This window comes from Lycium ferocissimum, chromosome 9 (genome assembly GCF_029784015.1).
Source record: "Lycium ferocissimum isolate CSIRO_LF1 chromosome 9, AGI_CSIRO_Lferr_CH_V1, whole genome shotgun sequence".
NCBI lineage: Eukaryota > Viridiplantae > Streptophyta > Magnoliopsida > Solanales > Solanaceae > Lycium > Lycium ferocissimum.
The window spans coordinates 9,102,290-9,129,332 of record NC_081350.1 but is presented as its reverse complement, the minus strand read 5'-3'; the positions used below and the strand labels follow the sequence as shown (position 1 = coordinate 9,129,332).

The window sequence follows — 27,043 nt, the reverse complement described above, 5'->3', positions numbered from 1 at the left end:
TGATCTATGTGAGGGCATAAGGATAAGAATTGAGCAAAATAGAGTGACCGCCTAAAGTAAACGTTTGTGCGCATCATGATATGTTCGATAATGTAATGTCATGCATTGAAGCTTGATGTTAGTCATAAATAGTTCTTGGCCGTGTATGTTGTTTAAACGAGAAAATTGGGGTGGTCATTGGAAGAAAAACATGTATGCCGGTAGTTCGAGTTAAAACCAATGTAGACATTGTTATTCTGTGATATCTAGGTGTTAGATTGAGTCGTTGTGTTGTATGGCTTGCTTGAGGACAAGCAAATACTTTAAGTTGGGGGTGTGCCCCCTCCGGCATACTTTTACAAAACTTGTTAAGAACTATGCCTGATTACTTTTTGTCAACTGAAACTACTATAATTTCAAGCCTAAGTACTTTTTTGTTTTGCTTGTGATAATGAAATTTTGCCTCTAACGACATACTTTATTCTTTTGTAAACTGAACTTTTGCTTCCTCCGGCATACTTGTTCAGAGCTTTGCCTTATTTCAAGTTTAAATCAATGAGCATTGCCTGATTTCAACTGAATTTACTATAATTTCAAGTTTAAGTTAATGAGCATTGTATACTAATCTAAAGGAATGTATAAACTAATTAAAATCAAAACAGAGTAATAAATCTGATCAATATTATTTGCTGAGTAAATTATCATGCGCAATGTTGAATCTCAAATGTATATCACCTGTTTCTGAATAATCAGGTCATAGAAGATGATTTTTTGTTTGAAAAAAAAAAGTAACAAATCTAAACTCAATAAAAGCATTAAATTGAGTTGAATTACGATATATTACCTTTACCGATGTTGTAGCAACAAAATCAATGGAGAAATCATTGAAACGTTGGAACGATTGAACGATTTGAACAATTGGAACGAAGGATAGGTTTAACATTTTGAACGAACAATTTGAGTTTGGGGTTCGTTACAAACTTTGAGGCTTTTATATGTACCGGGTAGGGGTATTAATGTCTTTTTCGTATGTTCCTTTTGCTTAGAAGGAAAATAACCAAAGACCATGCGTTCCAGGGGCAAAATTTAAAGACCAGCCCAAAAGAAGGAAATTCGCACCAATTGCCCTGTTAAAAGGTCTAAAATATTAGCTAGCTCAGATCAATTTGTGTGTTTTTTTTTTAAATAATTAATCCAATTTCTGACATTGGCACATTATATACAAGTTATAACCGTTATTAACACCAAATTAATCAAGGATTAGGCATAGCAATCATAGCCAAAAAGATTAGTATTTTTTCCAACTCTTTCAAAACATACAAAACAAAACAAAAACAAAAAAAACCCAAGAAAGTGAATTTTCTTCCCCAAATTTCACTCAATAACCCATAAAAAAAACTCAACGTAATCCTCTGAATTCGGAGAAATGACAAGTCGTCGGAGAGCCCCATTTCCTACATATTTTTTTCTCCAAGATTGATTCTATTTTCTCATCTAAGAATACTTTTTCTACATATCTTTTTTGAGTGAGTGTGGTTAGAATAGGTTGGAAACATATGGACGAGCTATATACAAATTTTGAGGAAGGTTGAAGGTGATTTGGATTGGTTGTAGTTAAAATCATGACATGGAAAACGTTACTGCATATGTGTATATTATTACGTATCGTGTATATCATAGAAAAAGCTTAATGAATATATTGTACATGATATAAAGGAGGTATGAGGATATACAGAGGGTTATACGTTGATATACATGTGGATGTTCATGGATATACATGGGGGGCCTTTGTCTCCCTTCTTGGTAATTTCCATATAGCACCCTCTAGTGCGACTTCCACCGTCCCACTGCAGCCTTTGCAGCCCCTTTTTACCGTATACTTCTGAAGACATTCATCCTTCAATTTTCACATGGCCCAACACCTCTTTGTAGGCGAACACTCCCCCACTCAAGGTGGAAGACACTTTTCAACGCTTGTTACAACTGCATAGCACAATGGCAACGCTAGCCCTAATGGCCAAGGTAGGCATCCCTCGATGTGGCAACCTTTGCCAACCATTTCCTCATGGTCCTTTGTCCGTTTCCCCCTGGAAGATCCCACTATATTAGCTGCGTAAACAAATCAAGTCTCGACCCCATAAATCGAAGTAAGTTGCCCACACACTGACACTAGCGGCTTTTCAAACTCAACCCTGTCCCATTTGATGTGTAACACGGCCCCTGCATGACCCACGCTTCACTGTGGTGTCTTTGGCACTTCATATACTTTGCACCCTCTGGCACTTGTCAAGTTCTTGGGACGTACTCCTGGTGAGTACTTCATTTTCTGAAAGTGGTAGCTTCGCCCATTCTGAACAACTTCTTTGTTCTCAAACTGTCACTTCCTCGGCAGATCCCTTACGCTCCCGGTGTACCTCAGCACTTGGTCCCATCTCTATGGTTCCCCGGTCGTTTGGTGTACCCCTGTACTCTCTAGCTCTGGAAAGACCACATTCTCAAACTTGGAAACCTTCCATTCGAAGCTTCTCTCTCCCCACTTTAACTTCGCCTCCTCACATCCGTGATTCAGCACACTGCCTCCTCGGCTAACTCTTGTATCTCCCCACTTCGGTTTCAACTTCAAAAAAAAAAAAAATCATCTCAAAAGCGCCTCAAATCATCTTCAAACAGCTCCAAATTAAAATTGATATTCAAGCTCCCTAAGATATTTTCAACAAAACCCGATATTACCCTATCCAAAAGAATCACAATTATGCAAATCGAAAAATTCAAACCGAATCTCAATGGTCTTCAACGGTATACGAATGACGACTAGAATTCAGGAAATGTTCATATTTCCTCATCAAGAAGGAGAGTATCGAAGTTTAGTTTCTGACACATTTGGACAATGAATTATTGGAATTGTTGGAGTCTAAAATTCACGGCAACACCTTTCTTCAGTCTAAATGTTATATGCTTTGATGCAATCTCCACCGCAACATCAACAAGATGAAGGATCTTTCTGATCATGTTATTGATCATCAAGACTTCTTCTAGAAATTGAATAACTTAAGAGTTTGCTGGTCTAAGATTTTAATGCAGATATCCCTGCATTTGTCGCGAGGCCGGGCAAGAGATTGAGGATTTGGGTTTAGGATTGGTTTTTTTTTTTTTTTTTTGTACTTGACTATAGATTTCCCATTTTCTCTTCAATTTTACAACTTCATCCTGTATTGTGCAATTAGAACTTTTATCGTCCTATACTAAAACAGAACTGGAAAAAAGGAAGTGAAAAGTTGATGATCCAATTAGTCTATTTACTCGAGGAAGACAAAGTGGTGGTCGATATATTTCTCATCATCCATTTACTTTAAATTTGTATCCTCCAACCTCGTTGCAGATTCAATTCTTTATTTTCAAAAATAAAGTCATGCTCGATCTAGAGCTCTCCTCTCATCTTAAAATAAAATTTATATACTCTCATTTTAAGGGCGAATAACTTATATGACCATTCAAGTATAACAGATTATCTACCAAAGTCACTTATGTTTAGTTTGTATCGACAAAGTCACTCAAGTTAGATCATTTTATCTACCAGATCTAAAAGGATAATTTCATAAGCTCCCCTCAAGTTTGGTTTGTTACACTAGCTTCCTTGTAGTTTATAATATTACGCTTACCTCCCCCATTTTAATTACCTTTGTGGCAGATCTTTTAACTTGATTATTATTAATATAAAAAATATGATTTGACTAATTTATCTTTTATGATACATTTTTTTGTTTAATTAATTTTGACAATACGGGTAATTACCGAAATTGGGTTTATGTGATTTTCTTTGACATCATTTTATATTTTCGAACGATATGCACTTTGTCTTTCAAAATTGCATATTTTCTTTGATTCTATTCTTCATCATGTGTTCCTTAAAGCAAGATAGCGCATTTATCACTCAATTTTGAACTAAATTGACACTATGAGATACTCTAGAGTGTTTTCATTTACATAAAGGGATAAGCTTCCTGTAGCCAGCCAAGAAAGATAAATTTTCTTTTAAGCAATTAAGAACAATGACAGACAAGTCAAGAATTGTAGGACGGTGATAGTATAATCTTTACTAGATCAATTCATATAGTTCCGACTTAGCAAATCACAAAATTAATATGGGCATCACAAAAAATGAGAGTAAACAAACAAAGAAAATTGTTTTGCATACCTTTTCAGACCTTAGGTAACTCGAAGTTAGATACCATTAAGTAGTCGAAAGTATGTAACACCTATAACCAACAAACCAAAGAAGCATGAGGTATTCAAAATAAAGTGACCACGATTTCCTGCTACGTCCAATCCAAGAAAAAGCATATAGTTGTTTATTGAGAAGGATCATTCTTAGATAAAACAAAAAAAGTTGTTCTAATTCATCATGGGATTCCACACAAACGCACAGGAAGGGCTGCAAGAAGAGTATCAATTATTTCAAAATTGAGTGATAAATGTCTATCCAGCTACAAGGAACACATGATAGAGAATAGAATCAAAGAAGACACGCGAAAATAAAAAGCATATGCCGTTCAAAAATATAAAATGAAGGATAACTCAAAATTATAAACCGAGCTTGAAGTTTGATTTTTTGTTTTCGCTCTTTAATTTGGACCATTATATCACCATTGTGATGGTCAAAGAGAATCACATAAACACAATTTTGATAATTGCCCTAATTTTAAAAAATTAATTATACAAAAAATATATACATAAAAGATAAATTAGTCAAATCATAATTTTTTTTTATAGTAATACAAATGAAGTTAAAAGATTTTTTATAAAGATAATTAAAACGAGGGAGGTACGCCTAATGTCATAAACTATAGGGAAAGTTAGTGTCACAAAATCAAATTTAAGGGGAGGTTATGAAATTAGAATGGTCTAAGTTGAGTGATTTTTTTATACAAATAAAAAATAAGTGACTTTGGTAGGTAATTTGTCATACTTATGTAACCATATAAGTTATTCACTCCATTTTAATAACCTGTATATTTTTTCTACCAGATGGAAAGGACGTGTATAGAAAAGGTAAAAATGAGACAACAAAATTCAACTTTTTTTGTACTTTTATTTTATTTTTTGGGGAGCTTTTGGTGTAGACTTATTATAGAGTATGATTTACTAAAAGTGATATTAGTGAACTGGCCTATTGAATTATTTAATTTTATTTTTGTTTGGTCTACCATGTTTTACGATGGATATAAATAGAAATTCTGCTGCGCCAACTTTAACTTTTGTCATATTTGAAGCACCTCTCGATCACTTAACACCAAGTCACCAACCATATGCCTTCCTCCTCAATTTATTCACCTTATAATAAGGTCTTTAGTCCAGACTTATTGGTATACATTTAATTATTATTTTTATTGATATATGCATAGTTCGAGGCAATGCCATAATACCTACCATAGATATCTACCTGAACTTAATTAGAAAGCACCCACAACCTTTGTATTCAACTAAAATAAATATGGCATGCATTACGTGTAGGGGCAGAGCTACAAGTCTGTCTATCTACGAGCTCGGTAGAATACAACAACTTTAACCTAGACCCTGTATTTATGTTTGGAGTTTATTTATTACGTATAAATAATTTATTTAGAAATAGTAAAATTTATTTTCTATAATCTAGAATTTATAAACTTAAAATTCTAACTTCGCGTCTTTATACATGAATGTGATTCTGATTCCTATGACACTCAATTAGGTATTCCAAATAGAAACTCTTATTTTTGGTTTTAAAAAAACATGTAGAGAACTACAAAAACTAAAAGAAATCAAGCAATTATAACTGTGACAGTCAAGAAAAGTGAATATAATCATAGGAAGATGTCTAGTGACTACAACTGACAAATCACATGATATCATCAAAAGTTGAGGAGTATCAAATGTATGATTTTTTTTTACCATAATCTAATCATTAGAACCGAGTTAAGTAATAAGTAAATTGCATTTCCCCACCAAACACAGTAATTCATGAGGTAATATGACTATTTTGATAGATATAAGAGTAGCTTATAAAAAGGGATAGAAAATTTCCTAGCTACATGTTGTAAATCCGTTCAAACAAACTTTTGAAAAGAATATTTTAACAAAAAGAAACGTGCAGAAGAAACAATATTTGTCTTCGGTATTGATAATTTGAAAAGTGTTTATGAGATTCTAACAAATGTGAAAGATTCAATATGATGGTGCAATTGATCATTATTAGAGTTCTGTTGGGTTAATTGAAGCTTAAGGTTGGTTAATTTGAGCATAGAGGATATGGAACCTGGCTGTTAGAGGTTTTGAGAAAGAAGACAATGGTGTTGTCGCTGGAACAATGACCCTTATTCTTCAATATTATTCAAGAGCAAATATAGATCATTTTATATACTTGAGAATAAGATATTAAAAGAAATATATTACTCTACTTGTTTTGATAAACATCTGACACCCATACTTAAGGGAGCTCCCCAATATGCTCCTTTGATGACTCGAACCCACATAGAAATCTTACGCTCTTCCACATGATGGATGCTACAACTCTTATAACTTTGGTTGTAGGATGGAAATGAAGGTAAAGGAGGCCGGGGAGAAAAGACATTCAACAAAATATAAAAATTCAGGTGAAGTTTACTTTTTAGTTAACTTAACCAAAATTGTATGATTTTTATGTGATAAAAATAGAAAATGGACTTTATGTGATAAATTTAAAGTTGAATGTTTTTTTTTTATATTATAGAATAAACAATATTTTTTTGAGTGATAAACTTTAAAGTTGAATGACTTTTATGTAAAAAAAAAAAATGATTTTCGAAAGTACATAATCATTGAGAGAATCACATAAATTTTTGTTTAAATATTTGTTAAATAGATATATGAGACATATTTGCCAACTTTTTTTTTTTTTTAAATAACTGAATAACTGCAGTAACTTTTTTTTTTAGTTATTATAAGTTCTCACACATTACTCTTAGACATATTAATTATTAAAATAAAAAAAAAGAATACCATTTGAAATGGAACAATAGGAATACTTTCAGATAAAAAAAAAGTTGCAACAAATAATATTCAATAGAAAGAATATCATAAGTGATGGGTGTCATTGGCTTGTATCTTCTGATTGTATCCATAGTTTTATACCAAAACACAAACGAACTGCGTGTTAGATAAGTTTGGTTTTTTGAATAATTTTATAGTACAGAATTATTGTGTGAGTATGAAGCAAATTCAACAATTTCTATTTCCAATTCAACAAAACTATCTTGATTGCCACTAGATTTTGAAATTTAGAAATTTTATGAGTTTTAACAAAGAAAGTACAGTATAAAAAACTTGATTGATTATTGAACTTCAAGAAATGCACCTCGGTGATTTCTCTCACACGGTCAATTAGATAATAATATATAGAATAAAAGAGTTTTTATTTTTATTTTTAAAAGCATTGGATTAAATTCAGAAAATTACACAAAGAGGGTGTTTGATTAAGTTTATAAACAAATAAACTTGGCTTATAAATACTTTTTAGCTTATCGATGCATTTGGTAAACACTAAAGTGCTTATAAAGTCCAAAATCAATAAAAAGTCATATGTTGGTCATCGTTAACTTGTGAATTTTTAGCTTATAAGCATTTTTAGTTTGACCAAATATATTACGTACTACTTTATCCTTCTTTTTTTTTTAAATTCTCAAAATATCTTTCCCAAAACAAAATTCCTAAGCGCCTCTTCACTCCTTCTCCGTCGTTCCTCATTTTCTTATACGGATATTTTTAAATTTAAAAAAAAATTGTCAAAAATTAAGAATATTTTAATCGTTATAACAAAAGAATAATTTCTCAACATTTTTTTTTCAAACACATCAATTTGAGTAATTGTGTCAGCACTTCTAGCAACACATGTCACTGCAAGCGATGGAGCCAGGAATTTATACAAGAGAATTCAAAAAAATTCTAATGTCCATTTGTAATATAACATATAACCAAAGCATTTTTATACCTCTTTACCACTATACTTGAATTTTTCTTCACGTCAAAGGAAGTCAATAGCTCACTTATAACCCAAAAAAATTACTTTTACTTTATTTGCACAGTACAATTTTCTGAGAAAGGGGGTTCGGTCAACCCCGTGACACTATTTAATTTTGCGACAGATTATTTTATTTATAAAATTAATTTCAGCACTTAAAACTTATAATTTATTTACTATATTGCCAGTTGTCAAATGAAATGTTGTAGCCTAGACATATACCGCTGATGAAGTGTCAGTGCTGATGAGGCAAACAACACATACACCCCAACCTAACTCTACTTTTCACTCTATATATAGAGAGAGAGAGTAAAAGGGCTGTTTGGTTTGCAGAGATAGAGAGAGAGAGAGAGGGAAAAACATGGAGGAAGGACAGTGTGAAGAGGAAGTGCTTGGTTCAAGCTTAACAATGGAGAAAGTTGCTGCTGCTAAGCAATTTATTGAGAATCACTACAAGACCCAAATGAAGACTATTCAACAACGCAAAGAAAGGTAACTTTTTTATTTCTTGTTTAATTTGATGGTCTTGCTTGTTTTATTTTCTTCAAAGATCTGTGCTTTTTATGTGTTCATAGCTGGAAGTAGATAAAAAGAGTTTTGTTGGATTCTTGATTTTTTCTTGTTTGGAATAATTTGACTTAATTTAAAATTTTTACTAAGTTGGATCAGCTTTGTTGAACTAAGGGAATATTTTTTGTGATAAATAGTTGGGGCATCATGACTATACTTTTCTGATTTTGTTGCATTTTCAGTATTGGAATTAAACTGCCCCAAATGGATATCGAAGATTCATAAAGCCGATACCAAACTAGTTTGAGATGGAGACATAGTTGTTGTAGTACTATATCTGAATGTATCACTTGCCATATGATGGTCACCTTGTCATGCTCTAGGATAAGTATTTGTTCCCTTACGTCATCGGAAAGCGGTGAAATCTGTGTTAAAGACCCTACTTTTTAAGATTGTTTGTTGATGATCAAGTTTTTAAGGTTCAGATTGATTATTGTTTTATATGGTTAGAGGACCACTTGCCAAAGTGGCTAAATCACAAAGGTCAGATTGGGAAGTCAGCTTAACAGATCAGGCTGCCCCGTGGGTATGGGAGGTGTGTGATATGATCCATCCAAAACCTATTAATGTGTAAATCATATGTTAAGCCCAGTCATCAAAATGCTTTCATCAAGAACAGGCACATTATAGATTACCGCTGCAACTTTAATAGCAAATGAGGTCCTGGACTGCAAGCAAAAAAGTAGGGAATCTGGTTTTGCTTCAAGCTTGGCATAGAGAAGGACTTTGACCAACTTAATTGGTCTTATCTTCTCTCAATTCTAAAGAAAATTGGCTTTAGTGAAAAGGTGGATAAAACACTATTACTATAGTGAAGTACTCAATTTTGATTAATAGGGTCCTGTTGGCTTTTTCTCCCACAAAAAGGTTTGAGGCAGGGAGACTCCCTTCCCCCCTTTTCATTCTGGCAATGAAGGATCTTAGCAAAATGCTAGAGAAAGCCAAGCATTTACTGTAGATTGAAGGCTTCAAAATAGGCAACAATCTTGGCAATTCAGTTTCGGTATCACACTTGTTGTATGTAGATGATACACTAATTTTTTTTGTGCAGAAAGGTTCAAAGTCATCCATATCAAGCTTACATTGCTCATCTTTGAAACTATGTCAGAGTTACACATCAACATGCTCAAAAACATTACTCCCTCTGTCCCATTTTATATGAGGGTGTTTAATTGGGCACGAAGTTTAAGAAATAAAGGAAGACTTTTGAAACTTGTGGTCTAAAACAAACCATAGAAATTTGTGTGGCTAGAAATCATTTCATTAATGGTAAAAAGGTAAATTTAGAGTTGAATTGTTACTAAAAAAGAAGCCATCATTCGTTTTGAGACTTGAGACTGACTAAAAGGAAAGAGTGTCATATAAATTGGGACGGAGGGAGTACTTTACTAGTCAATGAAGCTCCTGATTTATAGGAGTTAGCAGAAATTATGTGTTGCAGTCTAGGTACATTCCCCACAACTTATTTGTGGCTCACTCGGGGTGCTAGATTTAAATCCTCTAAGATTTGGAATGGTGTGATAGAGAAGTTTGAAGAAAGGTTGGCTTCCTGGCAAAAGTAATATTTCTATTGGTGGAAAATTAACACTCATTAATAGCTTTTAGGCAGCATCCCCATTTATTTTATGTCTCTTCTCGTTATTCCAATCAAGGTATAAAAGCAACTTGATAGAATAAGAAGATCCTTTTTGTGGGAAGGTAACAGTCGGAATTATAAATTTCAAAGTGATCCAAAGTTATTCAACCGAAACTACAAGGCGAGTTGGGTTAGAAGATCTAGCAGCCCACAACAAGTGTTGGTTTATGAAATTGTTGTGGAGATGTAGTTTAAAGGAAGCAGGTATCTCGGAAGTAGTCAAACTGTCAAATGCAAATATGGAGAGGAAAATAAGGTTATCAAAAAAAAAAAAAAAAAAATATATATATATATATATATATATATATATATATATATATGGAGAGCAAAATCAATGGTGTGGTGTCCCTAATGGTACTGGTCTTTGGAAGTTCATTAGCAAACTTTAGGCTGAATTTTCCTTGAACACCTCTTTCAAAGTAAGTAATGGAACACACATTAAAATGGTTGGGCAACACTGCAATAAAAGATGAGTATCCAAGGTTCTTTCAGATAGTGAGTGATCCAAGCTCGACCATAGCATAAAACGGACAGGGCAACACATGGAACCTGATTTTAAGGAGAAATGTATCTGATTGGGAGATAAATAATCTACTGGACCCGCTAGCTAAACTGGAAAGATACATAGTTAACTCTCAGGATGTAGACAGATTAAAATAGGGAAGCTCAAATGATGATTCGTATTCAGTCAAGGCAAGGTATGCACGTCTATGCTAACAATGGGATGATTGATCATGGCCTTGCAAATTAATATGGAGAACAAAGTTGCCAACAAAAGTATTCTGCTTCATCTGGACAACCTTAAATAAAGCATGTTCCACACAAGGCAACCTTAGCAAAAGGAACATTCAGCTGGTTAATAGGTGATATATGTGTCAGATTATTTCAGGAAGTGTTAACCACCTACTCCTCCGCTGTACTGTAGAGATCTCGAGCATGTTTTATTCTATATTTGGACTGAGTCGGGTTATGTCACTCAATATCAAGGATGCCAATGAGAGCTGGAGTTCATGGAAAGTTGATAGAGCTATCAAGAAAATCTGGTTAATGGGACCTGCTAGTATTTTCTTGGTGTAGTATTTCGATAGAAAGAGACCGCATATATTTCAGTGGAATCTCAACTCCAAATCACTCCCTGAAAGCTAAATGCTTACTTTTTCTATTTAGCTGGTCCAACTTGACCCCTATAACTAACATTGACCATCTTATGGATTTTTTCAGCTCCTTAAAATTAGCTTAACTGTATTAGAGTTGACTCAATCTTTATTTTGTAACTTTTGGGCATCTTCTTGATGCCATCTCTGATATCTACTTCATAAAAAAGAATAATATGGTGAGCCCATATAAGTGTAACCTGTCCAATCCCTAAGTTTCCCTTCTAATAAAAAGTGTAACCTGTCCAATCCCCAAGTTTTGATGGGTTGGGTGGGGAATAAATTCATTGAAAGGTAAATTGGACTGCTTAGATGTCCTACATTTATTTCTGCTATTCTTTTTTGCCCTCAACATCTGTTGGTAGCATTTGATGCCATCAATAAACTTCTTACTTCATCAAAAAAAAAAAAAAAAAAAATCTGTTGGTACCATCCGTAGTATTGACTTCTTATGTTTTCATAGCTGGAATTATGGGGCTTTGTGGCTTTCATGATTCTTTCATATTTGGAAGGACTTAATTTAGTTACATTGAAATTGGATCCACTGCTTGAAAAAGGGATTATTTTTGCGGAAAATAGTCGGGGCATTTCGGTGGTGACTTGACACAGGGCTGGTGATGCATGAGTTACGACTATACTATTTCAATTTGGCTACACTGTGAGTAGTGTAATGAAACAGATCCAGATGAAGAGGAATGAATATCGAGGATTCATAGCCGATCCAACTAGGACTGAGGGGCAATTGTTGCTGTTGTAGTATTATGCCTAAATGTATCACTTGACATCATGAACTCTTTAGTTAAGCGGCTTACTCTATGATGATCACATTTGTTAGCCATTATAACCATTTGAGTTTGACGTGTTGGAAAGCAGTGAAATCCATATATTGAAAGCGCTACTTTTAAGCTGGTTGTTTGTGGATGATGAGAGTTTTAAAGGTTCAGATTGACTAGTTCATTTGTGTGGTCAGGGGACCAGCTCGAAAATTAGCAAAATCGCAAATGCCAAATTGGGAGTCAACTGGAGAGTCTAGACTGAGCAGTTTTGTCTTTATCATAAAAAGACTGAGCAGTTTTGTGCCTTCTTGTCCCATGGGTATGGAAATTGTGCAATAAAATCCAGAAATTTGTTATAGTGTAAATCATACAGTGAGGGCCTGTTAAGAGTAATTACAATTTTATATAACATGGAATGCAGTTTAATTTAATTTCCGAAGGATATAAAGGTGATCAACATTTTGTTTTGAGGTATCGTTCTTATATAGTACTCCCCCTGTCCCAATTGATGTGGCGCCCTTTCCTTTTTAGTCTGTCCCAAAAAGAATGTCACCTTTCTATAATTAAAAACAATTTAACTTTAAAATTCCCCTTATACCTTAATGAAATGATTTATAGCCACACAATGGACAAGGTTTATTTTAGACTACACATTTCAGTAGTCTTCCTTTCTTTCTTAAACTTTGTGTCAAGTCAAACGGTGCCACATAAATTGGGACGGAGGGAGTGGTATACACTAGGAGCACATACGAGATGCCGATTACAAAAGACTGGTGCATTTTGTAGAAAATCATGTTTCTTACAATGTTATTTGCTTTTGTTACATCTTGTATGCAAGGATTTTTCTCCATCACATTATTTTATCAGAAAAGAGAAACACATAGCAATTTAAATTTTAAGCAAAATATTAAAGTTGATCTTTCCCGAGTTCACTTGTGAATCTCGACATTTCTTTGACTATACTTCACTAAGACTAGCATCTCAGTGTGCCCCTTACTCCCCCCTCTCCCTCTCCCACTAAAAAGGAGAGGGAGAAAGTAAAAGAAGCTTAGCATGCTATGTGTACTAGCATAATATCTGTTAATAATATGTTATAAATATACTTTCTCTCTCTCTCTCTCTCTCTCTCATATAGGATCTATAAGTATCACCTTTTTTATCAAGAGGATCTATAAGTATCACTATGAATGTTAATTTCCTATATTTACGTAATCTTGATAATCCTTCCTATTTTAGAATGTGTAGATCACTATTTAAACCCCCAATTGCTTGAGAGTATAACCTAGGTTCACTTCTCTCAGTCTCGTCTCATATTTGTTACAATATTATTTAAAAATAGGCGTTGGGTTCTAGAAAGAAAGCTAGCATCTTCAGATGTGCCTAAAGAAGAGCAAATGCATCTAATCAAAGATCTAGAGCAAAAGGAGACAGAGTATATGAGACTGAAGAGGCACAAAATATGTGTGGATGATTTTGAACTTCTAACAATTATTGGCAGAGGAGCCTATGGTGAGGTGAGTATTATCCCTTTATAGTCTGAGTTTTGTTTATTCAGGTTGCAAGTAAAGGACTTCCTTTCATAATTTTCTGTTTTCATTTCTACTGTATTTGCATTATATTCATACAAATGCTTGGATATAGAGAAACTGATAACAGAAAGTAGTAATCTACTCCTACCATCTGTATGACACTTAATATTTTGGTAAATTCCAAAAGGTTTGACATTTCTATTTATAAAATTGCAATTTCACAAATTGCAGAACTTCAAATTGTCCCTTTTGGTACATCAGTTTAAGAAATGTTCAAATTCATTTAATGTTTTAACTTTTAATTTGATTTAGAATGGTTTCTCTATAAAAAAAAAAACTTTTCAGCCAGTACAGTATTATTTCTCCACCACACTTGACACAATACAAAAGTCAATAATTATTTTAGATTCTGTATACTGTGAAATCTCGTCCAATAAAATTTATGGGGGAGTAGAAAGTAAACTATTTTGAGTGCTCACTTTAGACTCTTCTCTTGGTATGCAAATATTTGAAATGACACACAAATCTTGGGTACGAGGCGATCTGGACATTTTTGCTTTTTCCAATCCCTCCAACCAAATGACCCCAGAGGCTATGTGTTTGTCTCCTTATACTATGTTGGAGAATCCTCATCTCATGAGCTAAACTTTTGGGATTTAGGCCGAAGGTCCATTTTATGAGCGCCTACCATGTTAGATGTCAATAACAACATACAGACACAATCAGCCTAAAGTCTAACCTGAACAATGATTGCAGGAATTTCCAAAAATCAGAGTGATCTTTTTTAAAAGAAAAGTTGTTCTACCAAAACAGACTACATAACAATGAAGCTTTCAATGATTAAAGTTGCATTTCCTGTCCCAGAAAAAACTATCTTAGGGAAGAGTGGGGCTATAATGGTTAGCACTGCTTTGGACCATGACTTCTTTTTATGAGATTGGTAACATATGTGTGTGTGTGTGTAAAATCAACACTAACCTAGTGCAGCACCATAATTACAAAATAAGAGATGCCTAATGTGCAAAAAGGAATTTACAGGGATCCTATCAAGTCTATCAGGGAATCTGTCTCCTCTATTCTATTTTCTTTACACCAAAAATAGAACAACTAAATACAACTCTTGGGCTTCCGTGTTGAATTCTGCTTGCCTTAAAAAATTCTAGCATTTCTTTCTTTCCTAACTGACCACCATATACAGGCAGGCACCATTCTCCACCACCCCTTCTGTTTCACTACTCCTCCATTGGAATTTCAAGAGTTCAAAACCTCAGCAGTGGTAGCGGGCATCACCTATTTAAAACCAACCATACTAATGAAGAGCTGCCACAACTGGGCAGTTATAGGGCAGTGAAGGAATAAATGGTTGTTGGATTCCACTGCTGCACTACACAAATAACATCTAGAGCATAGCTGGACACCTCTTCTTCTGAGATTTCCTTGAGTCAAACAGGCTTGTCTTGCTACTAACCAAGTGAAACAAGCAACTCTGAAGGGGGCCCTAGCTTTCCAAATAGCCTTGCAAGGCCAGTTCCCTATCTGCTGTCCAGTATTCAGCAGGGAGGAATAAGCTGAGCAAACCGAGAATTTCCCATTGCCACTTCTGCTCCAAATGAGCGAGACCTCTCTCTCCTGAAGTCCCTGGAGAAGGGCTCCAAAAAATTAAAAAGGTCAATCACTCTCTGCAGTTCCCAGCCATGCAGTAGTCTTCTGAACACTATAATTCCAACCTTGAGCTCCCCACACATCATCTAGCTAGCTTCAGGGAAAGAAGCTATGTTGTAAAATTCAGGAAAGATGTCCTTAAGAGGACCATAACCCAACCACTTATCACACCAAAATAGTGTCTTTCTACCATTACCCACCATAATAGAGGAATTACCATGAGTATAATCCCAGTAGCTTCTGATAGCTCTCCACACTCCCAACACCATAAGGACAGTTGACAGGTTCTGGGCACCAATGACCTATCTGTCCATATTTATCATGGATGACTCTTCCTCATAGAGCATTGATCTCCTTGTTATACCTCCAGAGACACTTCATTAGAAGACTTTTTGGTTTGAAACTTGAGGTTTTTGATACCCAGGCCTCCCCTCCTCTTGCTAGAGATAACATCATCCCAGTTGACTAGGTGAAAAGTTTTCTTGTCCCTATTTCTTGCCATAGAAAATTCCTTCTTAGCGCATCTATTCTTTTCTTCACCTTGCTGGGCATAGAGAACAGAGACATTACATAAGTAGGTAGAGCATCAAGCACACTATTAATCAGAACCACTCTTCCTCCCAAAGATAAGTATGTAAGCCTCCTCTCACATCTTTCTATCACCCCATCCCAAATCTTGCAATGACTACACAAGAACAAAGCTTTCAATGATTGGAGTTGCACCTCATTTCCCATAATGAACCATCTATTTTATTTTAGGGACGAATTGGGGACTATAATCACCTTTTGGGACCATGTGTATCTTCTTCTCTATCTGATCTGATATCTATTGTTAGCATTAATGCTCATTGTTGGCTTCCATGGTTGAAGTTGGAGTCAGTATTCAAATATCCTTGGAGGAGAAAATCAAAATGACTATCTTCACCACTATCTTCCTCTTCTGTGTACATGGATTGTGCTATTGAACTTATCTTCTTACAGAACATTCCTGATTCTAATACGTGGATACATGTGCTCTGCAGGTAAGATTATGCAGGGAGAAGAAATCCGGCAACATTTATGCCATGAAGAAGTTAAAGAAATCTGAAATGCTCATCAGAGGACAGGTAAGAAGAGAAATGATGCCTCCATTATTTCTCTACTTAGGGGTGGGGTTTGTATCCTGTCTGCATGTCACATTTGCTTCTTCATAATGTTCGCAAATGTAATATATCCCCATAATGCGTATTCACTGATGAAAAATTGATTTTCATAGGTGGAGCATGTGAGAGCTGAAAGAAATTTATTGGCAGAAGTGGCCAGCCATTGCATTGTAAAATTATACTACTCATTCCAAGATGCTGAATATCTTTACCTTGTCATGGAGTATCTTCCTGGCGGTGACATGATGACTCTGCTGATGAGAGAAGACACATTGTCTGAAAGTGTAGCTAAATTTTATATTGCTCAGAGTGTCCTAGCTATAGAATCCATTCACAAGCATCATTACATTCACAGGTTTGTTGCATCAACTTCTGATTTGTAAAAGTTATTGTTATGAGATGATAAAGACTTAAAGATAATTTATGCGCATAATAATTGAATGCGACTATGCAATAGCTTTCTTGAGGCATAGTTCTTTCAAAGTTGTTGCTGTTTTGGTGTTCATATTTTCCATTTTTTTTTTCAGAGATATCAAACCTGACAACCTTCTTTTGGACAAAAACGGTCACATGAAGCTCTCTGATTTTGGTCTCTGTAAGCCTCTTGATCGTAGAACGTTATCCACATTAAAAGAAAATGAAGCAATGGATGATGAGAATATAAAGGACCCTATGGATATAGATAGCACCTTCCCAGATACCAATGATGGAAATACGTGGAAAAGCCCCCGCGAAAAACTTCATCATTGGCAGATAAACAGGAGGAAATTGGTATGCTATATTACTAATATATGCTTTTTCTTCTTTGTGTTGTGTGAGGATTCTATCACATTGTCATGACCCTAAAATCAGGCCTCGCGACATGGCACCCAACAAGCCACTACCCGCTAGGTGAGCCAATAATTCAACCCAAAGCACAGTAATAAGAAACATCTTAATAGGAATCCGTAACATAATAAAAAGGATATCTCAATATAGCGGAAGTCTAAAATAAGATACAATATCCGAAATGGTAGCCCAGACCTGAAATACAACTGTAGGAGCATCTTAATAGACCAAATACATAAGTCTTCTTGATGCTTTTTTTAATGCAACAACTTACTTCAACAAAAAAAATACATAAGTCTAGAGGACATAGTCTGAAAAGAGAAACTATATAAGATGAATAAAAGTTGTTCCACGAACCAACTGTGGGAGGCTCACCTCTATTGGAATCGCTCATCACCTTGAGGTCAGCATGGCTCAACTGCACTAGTAGACGGATCTCTGCTCAGAGCAGTGAATGGATTTGGTGAGCCTAAGCCTAGTGAGATCATCGACTCGCTCCTCCGTCTTTACCCCTCGGAGAAAGTCTTTCAGAATAATTTGTGAAGGCAAAAACAACTATATATAACAATACAGTAATGAAAACAAGTAAGGCAAGTAGCATGACAGGTACAAGTAAAACCAAATCCAATAAAAAGCCATGGGCCCTCATGGATTGGGACTACTAGACCTATAATCCAGCCATTGGGCCCTTGTGGATGCCTGTGAGATCCTTTAGACCTTAATCATACGGCCCTCATACTATGATTCGGTAGACCTAAATCCATGGGCCGTCACGGATACCAGGGATCCGTTAGACCTCACAGTCCAATATCGATATCAACTCAAGTATTGACATACAATAACAATACAAGAAATCACATCATCAGATAAATATCATGTGAAACCAAATCAATCAGTGCATGTAACAATTTAAAAGACCGTAGTATGATTTATATCAGTGCAACTCTAAGGTGTCATGCTTAATTTGTAGAAAAACAATCCTAAGTCATGCTTCAAGTCTCGACAGTGTCGTGCCATAGTCATAAGACAGTATAACATATTGTAAGTAGCTCAAAATAGCATAAATGACCTAGCACGCACTCGGCCCAAACCATACTAGGTATTTTCAAAGCAGTATTGCAAGTCTCGAGTCATGCTTTTGGAAAAGCATGCAATCCAGAAGTTAAACTCTCACTCAACTCACAGCTGGTGAGATTCCCCACCTATGGCCCGGCCCTTCCCCGGACCCCACGCATAGCGGGAGCTTAGTGCAACGGGCTGCCCTTTTTTTTTTTTTTTAATAGCTAGGTCAAATCCCTTATTTACCTCATTAGGAAACTAGGTCATATTTTCTTTTTGAATCTCATGGATTTAGGGTTAAAATTGCACCAAAATCAAGTACAAATATCATAGGGTGTTAGAGAATCAATACCTTAATAGTTAATGATTCAAGTCGAAATCTGCAGTTTGGATCAACCCCCATGAGCTCCCACTGTCTTATAATGGCAAGGTTTGCGTCTGAAACTCGTCACTGTTCAATATATACCATATTTGTTCTTTCATCGCGATTGCGACCCATCGCGCACAATTGCGGAGTTCAACCTGATTTGACCATCGCAGTCATGGCCCACTTTAAGTGATCGCGAAGAGTATTTGACTAAAGAGTCGAACACTCTGCTAATGCTTTGCGAATGCGGTGCTAGCTTTATGATCGAGATGTGTAGTCTCCTTGACTTTTGCGATTGTGGAGAGCAAAATGTTCTTCTTGGCCGGTCAATGTCACGCCCTTCTTCACAATCACGATCGTGACCCCTTGGTGAATTATTGTGGTGCACTCCAACAGCACACTAGCTCTTATGTGGGTCCTATGGAAAGATAGGAATAGGAGAGGCTTTGATGGTGCAGAAAACAATTTTGTATATACACGGAATAACCTCTTATATCTAGCTTCCTTTTGGCACTGTTGGTGTACTTTGTAGAGAACCATATTTCGTGTAGGCTGTCTGCTTGGTGGTGTTCTTGTATATGGTAGATCTTTCACATAAATAAACTTAGTTACCTTATAGAAAAATGCATTGGACCAAAAAGTGAATAATTCAATATATCACATTAATTTGCAACAACACAAACAATAACATATCTAGTATATCCCACAAGTGGGGTCCGGGAGGATGAGGTGTACGCAGACCTTCCCCCTACCTTTGTGGGGTAGAGGGGCTCTTTCTGACAGACCCCCGGCTCAAGAAAGTCATTTTGCAGAGGCATGGCACGTCAAGTGTAAAGAAGGGGTCTCTTCTATTTCAATTCAACCATGAAATATTTATGTTAATAAGTAAAAAGGTGTGGTCAATGGATCTTCCAGTTGAATAACATCCTTTGGCATATTTCAAAATCACCAGTTTCAAAAAAAGTAACATCCATTGGCATACTATTTGAATCTACTGTTTGTTATGCCCTTTAAAACCTGAAATAAATTTATTACTTTTGATTTGTGTAAAGATGCAATTTGTTTTGTTATAATTGAACAAGTTTATCTTGTCCCAAACACTTGCACTTATTTTTGCAATATGTCAATTACTTTGTCATATAATCTTAATATTCACTTTTGTAGACAATTTTAGTTCAGTGTTATTTAGCAAGTATTGAATTTTATATATATGTGAAACTAATTTTTGCCTTCTTCATCATCTAAAAGGCATTTTCAACAGTTGGTACACCAGACTATATTGCTCCTGAGGTACTATTGAAGAAAGGATATGGAATGGAATGTGATTGGTTAGTGTTCATTCCGAAATTAGAATTTAGCTTTTTTGCAATATATCACCAGGATATCTTGGATTCTCTGCTCATACATGTCTGCTATGCATGAATCTATGTGACAAATATCTAAATGTCTATAGCGAGACCCTGTTCAAGTTGGTATATAAATCTGAAAAGAGGACTTTGCTGATCGTTGAACTAATTGATGGATTTCTCTCTTGATTAGTTGGCTTTCTAACATATGTGGTGGCACCTTTTACTGTTAATGATAATTAAAAAAAAGTATTTTCCATGTTCTCTTTTATAAGATACTCTTTTTTTTTTCAGTCTACTCTGAAAAGATTGACATATTTCTATACTCGGAAATTCTTTAGTTTTAACATTCAGATTTTATCCTAATCGACATGGCATGTTTAAGACCATTAGATTCTAAGGGTACTTTTGGCATGTCATGTTCAGCCTTGTGTTAAAAAAAAAATTCTTTTCTTAAAACTCCTTGTCTATAATAAAATGCAGAGGCAGGAAAATTTGGCACCTCTATGTCCATCTTAACTAAGTTCAATCAATACCAATCAGCGGCAAACAAAGAAATATAGCAGCCAAACAAAAAAAAAAAAAAAAAAGAAAAAAAAGCCCTACTAAACGAGGAATGGAATGGTCAAATAACCTCACTGATAACGGAAAAGTAGATACCTATGGAGATTGAGAAAGCAGTTAAGGTAATCTGGGTTTTCTGGTTGGCTGCCTGCTTGTTTTGGGGAAGACAAAACAGAAGTAGGGAGGAGTGAGGACATCAGTGTTAGCGGGTAGGATGCTGCATGAGGTAATGGGAATAGGAGTGGATGAGGGAGAAAAGAAAGATTTTGGAGAAGGTGGAAGGGGTCTAGAGAAAGAGTTCACTGTGGGAGGAGAGAGCATGTTAGCATGAAGGTAAAGGGAGTAAGAGCTTCTTGATTCTGGGACATGGAAAGAGTAAGGACGAAAGGAGTAGGAAATATCAGTGAAGGGCTCCCCCTGCCTCCTTTTATGACCAAAGTGTAAACCTGTCAATTAAGTGCTTAACCTACTCCCCCCCCCCCCCCCCCCCCCCCCCAACCCAAAAACACAAACCTCTTTCAAGCCTTCACCATTCTGGGGATGATATAGGCTGGGATGGGAAAGATATCTGATGCTACCAGATCCAGTGCCTCATCTGCAGAACAACCCATAGTGGAATGAGAGAAATTTGTCGTTTGGGATTTTGTGGAACTTCACTGATAGCCAGAGCATTTCCACAAACCTATGTTTTCATTAATTTGATGAGGACTGCAGGAAAATGCTTTTGTTTTCTAACCCACTGTATAATAGCTACTTGTTACTCTAAAGAAAAATGAACCATGCTGTGCTTTATCTATTTCTCATCTTTTATCTACTATACTACATACAGGTGGTCCCTTGGTGCAATTATGTACGAAATGCTCATTGGTTATCCTCCATTCTACGCTGATGATCCAATAACTACTTGCAGAAAGGTAGCTTCTTTACTTTCTGTTTTCTTCAAATATGCTTTTTTGGTATGATAAGGATATCTACTGCTGCTGAGAGTACAGAAAGTGCCCTGATTCTTTCGCTGTTAAAAATCAATAGAGAATGATAGAAAAGTTTGATGCTAAGAACCTGTTGCAAAAAGCCCACATACAAAGAACTAGAATGCTTTGTATGTGATCTCGTCCGAGTAAGACCACCTTTCTTTGCTGATGCCTGAAAACTGGAAGACAACTTGGACAGCTGATGCCCGAGACCTTTCTTGCTGATGCTTAACCACTTACATTAGCCTGTCTTGTTTGTACAATTGTGTTTAAGTTTGCTACCTTTTGCACTATAAGTTTCAGCAGATGTATTGCATTCACAGTGATGTGCTTGCCAGTTCTACAATCAAATGTTTACTATGAGAATGCGGAGAATTAGTAACACCCATATCTGTATTAGACTAACTACAATGTACTAGTTTCCTTCTTGTTGAAGCTAACCTTCTTTTCAGGTTCTCCTGTTACTGCCAAATCTATCAGATTCTGACTCCATGTATGTGGTTGCCAGATAGTTCACTGGAGAAATCACCTAAGGTTTCCTGAAGATATCAAACTCTCACATGAGGCAAAGGATCTTATTTGCAGGTTACTATGTGATGTTGAACATAGACTGGGTACTGGAGGTTCTAACCAAATAAAGGTACTATTTGAATCATTTACATCCAATCAGTTTCACTGGAGCTTTCATGTTTCTTCTGTTAAATTTATTAAAAGTGGCTGGTATCAGGCTCACCCTTGGTTCAAGGATATTGTATGGGATAGGCTGTATGAAATGGAAGCAGCCTTCAAACCAGAAGTTAATGGAGAGCTGGACACCCAGAATTTTATGAAGTATGATGAGGTATTTCATGAAAGTGAATAATTTTTTTTTTTTTTAATAGAGAAAGTCAACATGTGTCTTCTTTTCACTGTCTGCTTAGAATATTGGTGAACTGTGTGAATCGCCACATGTGGGTTTGATTCTTTTTCTTGGGTCAAGTACGTAAAAATATTTCGTTGATGGGTGGTGGTGAAACTTGAATAAGGATCTCTGCTTCCTCCGAAACCATGTGAAGTTTGTGGACCTCCTCACCTAAGAGTTTTATTCCTTGGGCAAGTCACATAATAAGCATTCACACAATCTTTCAGAATGGCAGCCTGTTGAAGAACTATTCCTTCTCAAACAAATAACACAATTCCCACAATGGTTATTCTCGCATTCAACGTCATACAACAACAACAACAACAACCCAGTGAAATCCCACGACGTGGGGTCTGGGGAGGGTAGGGTGTACGCAGACCTTACTCCTACCAAGGTAGGATGGCTGTTTCTCGCATTCAACGTCATGTGTTCCTCAATTGTATCTGTTTCATTTTGAGTTGAATACATAAATCTTGGATGTTGTCGACGAGTTGCTGAAGTTCGACCTCGATAGCTATGGGCATGGAGTGAAATTAGGTTTAAAAGAAGACCAAGAAGTGGGGGAAATAATAAATGTGTTTTTTTGTGTGTGTGTTCCACTGACTAGTTTTCAGGTTTAGAAAAGAAATATGTGTGTGTGTGTGTGGAGATTCTGCAGAAATGGAGGAGTTAGGAAAGTGATAAGAGAGATTGATGCTAAAGAATTAGTCTTTGGTTCCAGAAAAACAGTTTTCCAGATATAGTTAAATACAAAAAATGTGTCAGAAGGAAAGGTCCTCTGCAACCCAGAATAATTCCCAGAATCAATTTCTCCTACTTTTAATTTCTTCATGTTTACAAAAACAGTAACATTACACATTCTACATATTAATCTTTTCTCAAAAACTAGTTGGTAGACTATATATATCTATCCGCCTCTACTTTTTTTAAACTTTCTTAATGGCCATTTTCTAAAAAGAGATTCATCTGATTACCACAGCTCTGTAGTTCAAATGTCAACAACTCGTCAACTAGCAGGAATATTGTCCACTCAACCCCAGTGTAAATGACGAGCACAGCTCAGGAGTGCACGACGATAAACAAAGCATGAGATTTTTACTATTTTGTTTAAGTGAAATAATGTTCTTCAAGAAACTGTCATTGCTAAAGCTTGGAATCATATCTACTGTTTGATTTGTATCCATATATAGCAACGTATAAAAAGGTACAAAATGCCGTTTTCTCCGGACTTGCTTCTTTTTTCTTCGGCCAAGCATGTACAAAATTTTGTTGATGGGTAACATTCAGACTCAACCCAGGATCTCTGTTTGCTTTTGTACAGTGTTGAAGTGTGTGAATCGCCTCATTGTTTAAGTTCAAATTATTAGAGGGGTTGCAATCTGTTACATGTCCCGTAATGACCATTTTGAAAAGAGTTATCTCTCTTCCTTTCTCTTTTCACAGATAAAGTTAGACAAGAAACTGGTAGAGTTTATTATAATGCAACTTGAATCCTTCCTAGTTATCTCACTTTCTAAAAACAGTTGCTTTCTATTACTTCATGAGTAGCGTATTCGTTTAAACTAGATAATTTTATGTTTAGATCCTTATCCTTACTGCTACACTTGTATTGGGTAAGTCAAGCTTTCTCCTTAATCTCTGTTTCTAGTCAAACTTAGTCACACACAATATTGTGCACGGTCTTTAGCTGGCATCTTTTAAAGACAATTCATGCTTAGGGATTTGGATTGTGATTTTCAAACTATCAGTCCTCACTTTTTCGTTTACCTATTCGCAAGAATATGCTTGAGTCACATGTTAGCCTTCTGAATCCAGATTTCTTGGATTTATATTCTGTCACCTATGTCATTCTAGTTCAAATGTAGTCTGTTTCTCCTTGTAACTCTGTTCTTGCCTTCTGGACTTCTTCATAGATGGATACTCCAACATCAGCAAGATCTGGTTCAGGACCTTCTCGGAAGGTTTGTAATCACTGTTCTTTCTGTATGTATTTCAGTACCTTTTTAATATGGTAGTATTTATGGCCAATAAACTGATAAAGTATGTGCATCCTTAAAACCGCAACTTGCCTGAAATTCTGCAGCAATAAGCAAAAGAGGGAAGCTTAGAAGGGTTTACTCAGAACATACTGTGGAACCGTGTTTTGGTTTTATGTCAATCAAAAGAACTATTTAAATCTGTTTTCATCCACTCTTATCCAAAATATATCTGCAAACTACATTGGATATTGCAAATCAATAGCTCTCGAAATATGTACATATACTACAGAGGCCTGTAGATTTTTGATATATCTTCTATATCTCTGTTCTTTTTTAGTAATAGATGTATAGCCTTAGACACCACATAATTGCATACGGACATACACGTGTATAACATGCTTTATGTATCGTCAGTAAAGTAGATCTTTTACTTTAACCAAGTACTTTATTGTCGATATCTTTTACTACCAAAAAGATAAAAAATAAAGTTGATCTTTTACTTCAGTCTTCTTGTTTTGTTTCTTGTACATCTCAGCTTGCATTGATCTTCCTAAAAGTTGTGACCTTTTGCATTCAGAAAATATGTCCATTCCTTCTTTTGAGCCGAGGGTCTATCGGAAACAGCCTCTCTACCCCATAAAGGTAGAGGTAAGGTCTGCGTACATCCTACCCTTCCCAGACCCCACTTGTGGGATTATAATGGGTATGTTGTTGTTGTTGTAAAATATGTCCATTCCCTGGGATGTGTGTCCTTACACGATCCCATCCTGGTATTCTTGTACCTAACCTATAAGAAGATTATCCATATTTCAAGTGAAATATTTTATGTAAAATAAGATCCTACTGATATGTATTTGCAACCTCAGAATTCTAAGTTAGTTATCTGACTTCGGGTTTCATGTATACAGATGTCATTAACTCCCAAAGATCTAAGTTTTGTGGGCTATACGTACAAAAACTTTGACGCTGTCAAGGCACTACGCAACTCTTCTGGTAAGTCATTTGTTCCCATCCTGGGGCCTTCTACTAGTGTGTAATTATAATTTAGTTAGAAATTTGTGCATGCTTGATCTTTCATAAAAGTGGACCTCTGACGCCTATCTAGAACCTCCCTGGAACTACTGTTACTGGACCATTCCAAAGAAGCACTGCAGGTTTCCCCCTATCTTTGGTGGGAATCTCTGCAAGCTCTTATCTCAAAAATAAAACCACTTCAGAGTTCATAGATTGATGTTAGTAATACTTAATATTGTTATTGTTACTATTCATGATGTTAGTGGTGGGTGGTGTTTTAAAGCTATTTGTTTGTTTATCTGGCTTCTAGTCTTGAGTATGGACGTTTCGTTATGACTACTTAGCTTCCTTTGCCAAGCTCTCTGATATGCTTAGGATGCATTTTCTCAATTTCACATGGTTTTTGTATATTTTGCAGAAAATGGAGAGGATGGTTGTGAATTGATCATCTTAAATTTCTTTTTCGATAATTCTTGGCCTGGCTCTACACAGATCCGGTTCAAACAACAATAAACTAGTGATGCTTACCTGCAAGAAGTTTTATGGAAATTATAACTAAATAGAAACCAGAGTGAATGTTTAAAATATTTCAGAAGGCAAATCCCAAGCATTAGACTATGTACCTTCTTGTTCAATATCAAATGGCACTTTATCCAAAATAAGAAACAAATAGAACTTCAAAAGACAGCATGGCTAACTTCTGCTATTTTGAACCTTATCTTTGCCCTGAACTAACGAGGAGTATCTGTTGTGTTTCTATTTGATTTATGTAATGGAAAATGTTTGTTGTATCCTTGTCTACTTTTAAGTTCAGAGAGTGATTTCATTCTTCTTTCATTTTCCCCCAGATCCTACAAGGGACACATCACCTAGGCGCATTGATTCCATATTCGGTAAGTGTTGTGACCTTCAGTATTGTTAAATATTGAACTTTTTTTCTCCTAGTCTAATCAATGTCCGCAGGTAATTCTAAGGACTATCTTTCAACAAATGCAACAGCTGGAGAAATAGATACAGAGATGATAACGTCAACCGGTTATGCAATATCTCCATGATATCACTGGCTTTATATTGAAAAAATAACTACCTAAGGGGTGGTAGCATACACCTGTTGTATTTGAAATTCAGGTTGCTCACCTCTTTATCAGCATTCAAAGTGGTTCTCTCTGCATTTCGCGGCATCATCATATAAGTGTACAGTAGTGCTTGAGAAACTTGGTTGATTTGTAGGACATGGAAAACTGTTGTAGGGAATGTTTGTGCAATAGAAACTTAGGCTGCTTGATATCATCCATTGCCCAGGTTGGCAATCAAATGCTTTCTCTTGTGGCAATTTCTGGTCAGATAAAATTTAACTAATGGGAAATATGGCTTTGGGGACCAATTATACTGTGGTTTTTATGGGCAAAACTTTGTTCGTCTGCCTGTGAGCTTTCTACTATTGTATTTTCAAGCTGTTCCATGTATAGCAGAGCAGAAAATATTGCTACCCTGTTGTATCTTCTTTTTTGGTTATGCCTTCTCATTTTCTTGA

At 35.7% G+C, this 27,043-nt stretch overlaps 1 protein-coding gene across 2 annotated transcripts; it reads left to right on the top strand.

Moving 5' to 3' along the window:
* Positions 1-8,328: 8,328 nt before the first annotated feature.
* Positions 8,329-27,043, top strand: LOC132029603 (uncharacterized). 2 transcript variants are annotated; one of them, XM_059418879.1, is made up of 14 exons: positions 8,329-8,503; positions 13,487-13,661; positions 16,361-16,444; positions 16,594-16,835; positions 17,008-17,251; positions 19,983-20,062; positions 21,474-21,558; positions 22,124-22,255; positions 22,343-22,456; positions 24,430-24,477; positions 25,404-25,488; positions 26,358-26,402; positions 26,473-26,544; positions 26,638-27,043. In XM_059418879.1, the coding sequence occupies exons 1-14, from the start codon at positions 8,373-8,375 to the stop codon at positions 26,730-26,732; spliced, it is 1,632 nt and encodes a 543-aa protein (XP_059274862.1). In that variant the 5' UTR covers positions 8,329-8,372; the 3' UTR covers positions 26,733-27,043. The 2 variants fall into 2 exon arrangements, with proteins under 2 accessions (XP_059274862.1, XP_059274861.1); XM_059418878.1 differs by lacking the exon at positions 24,430-24,477.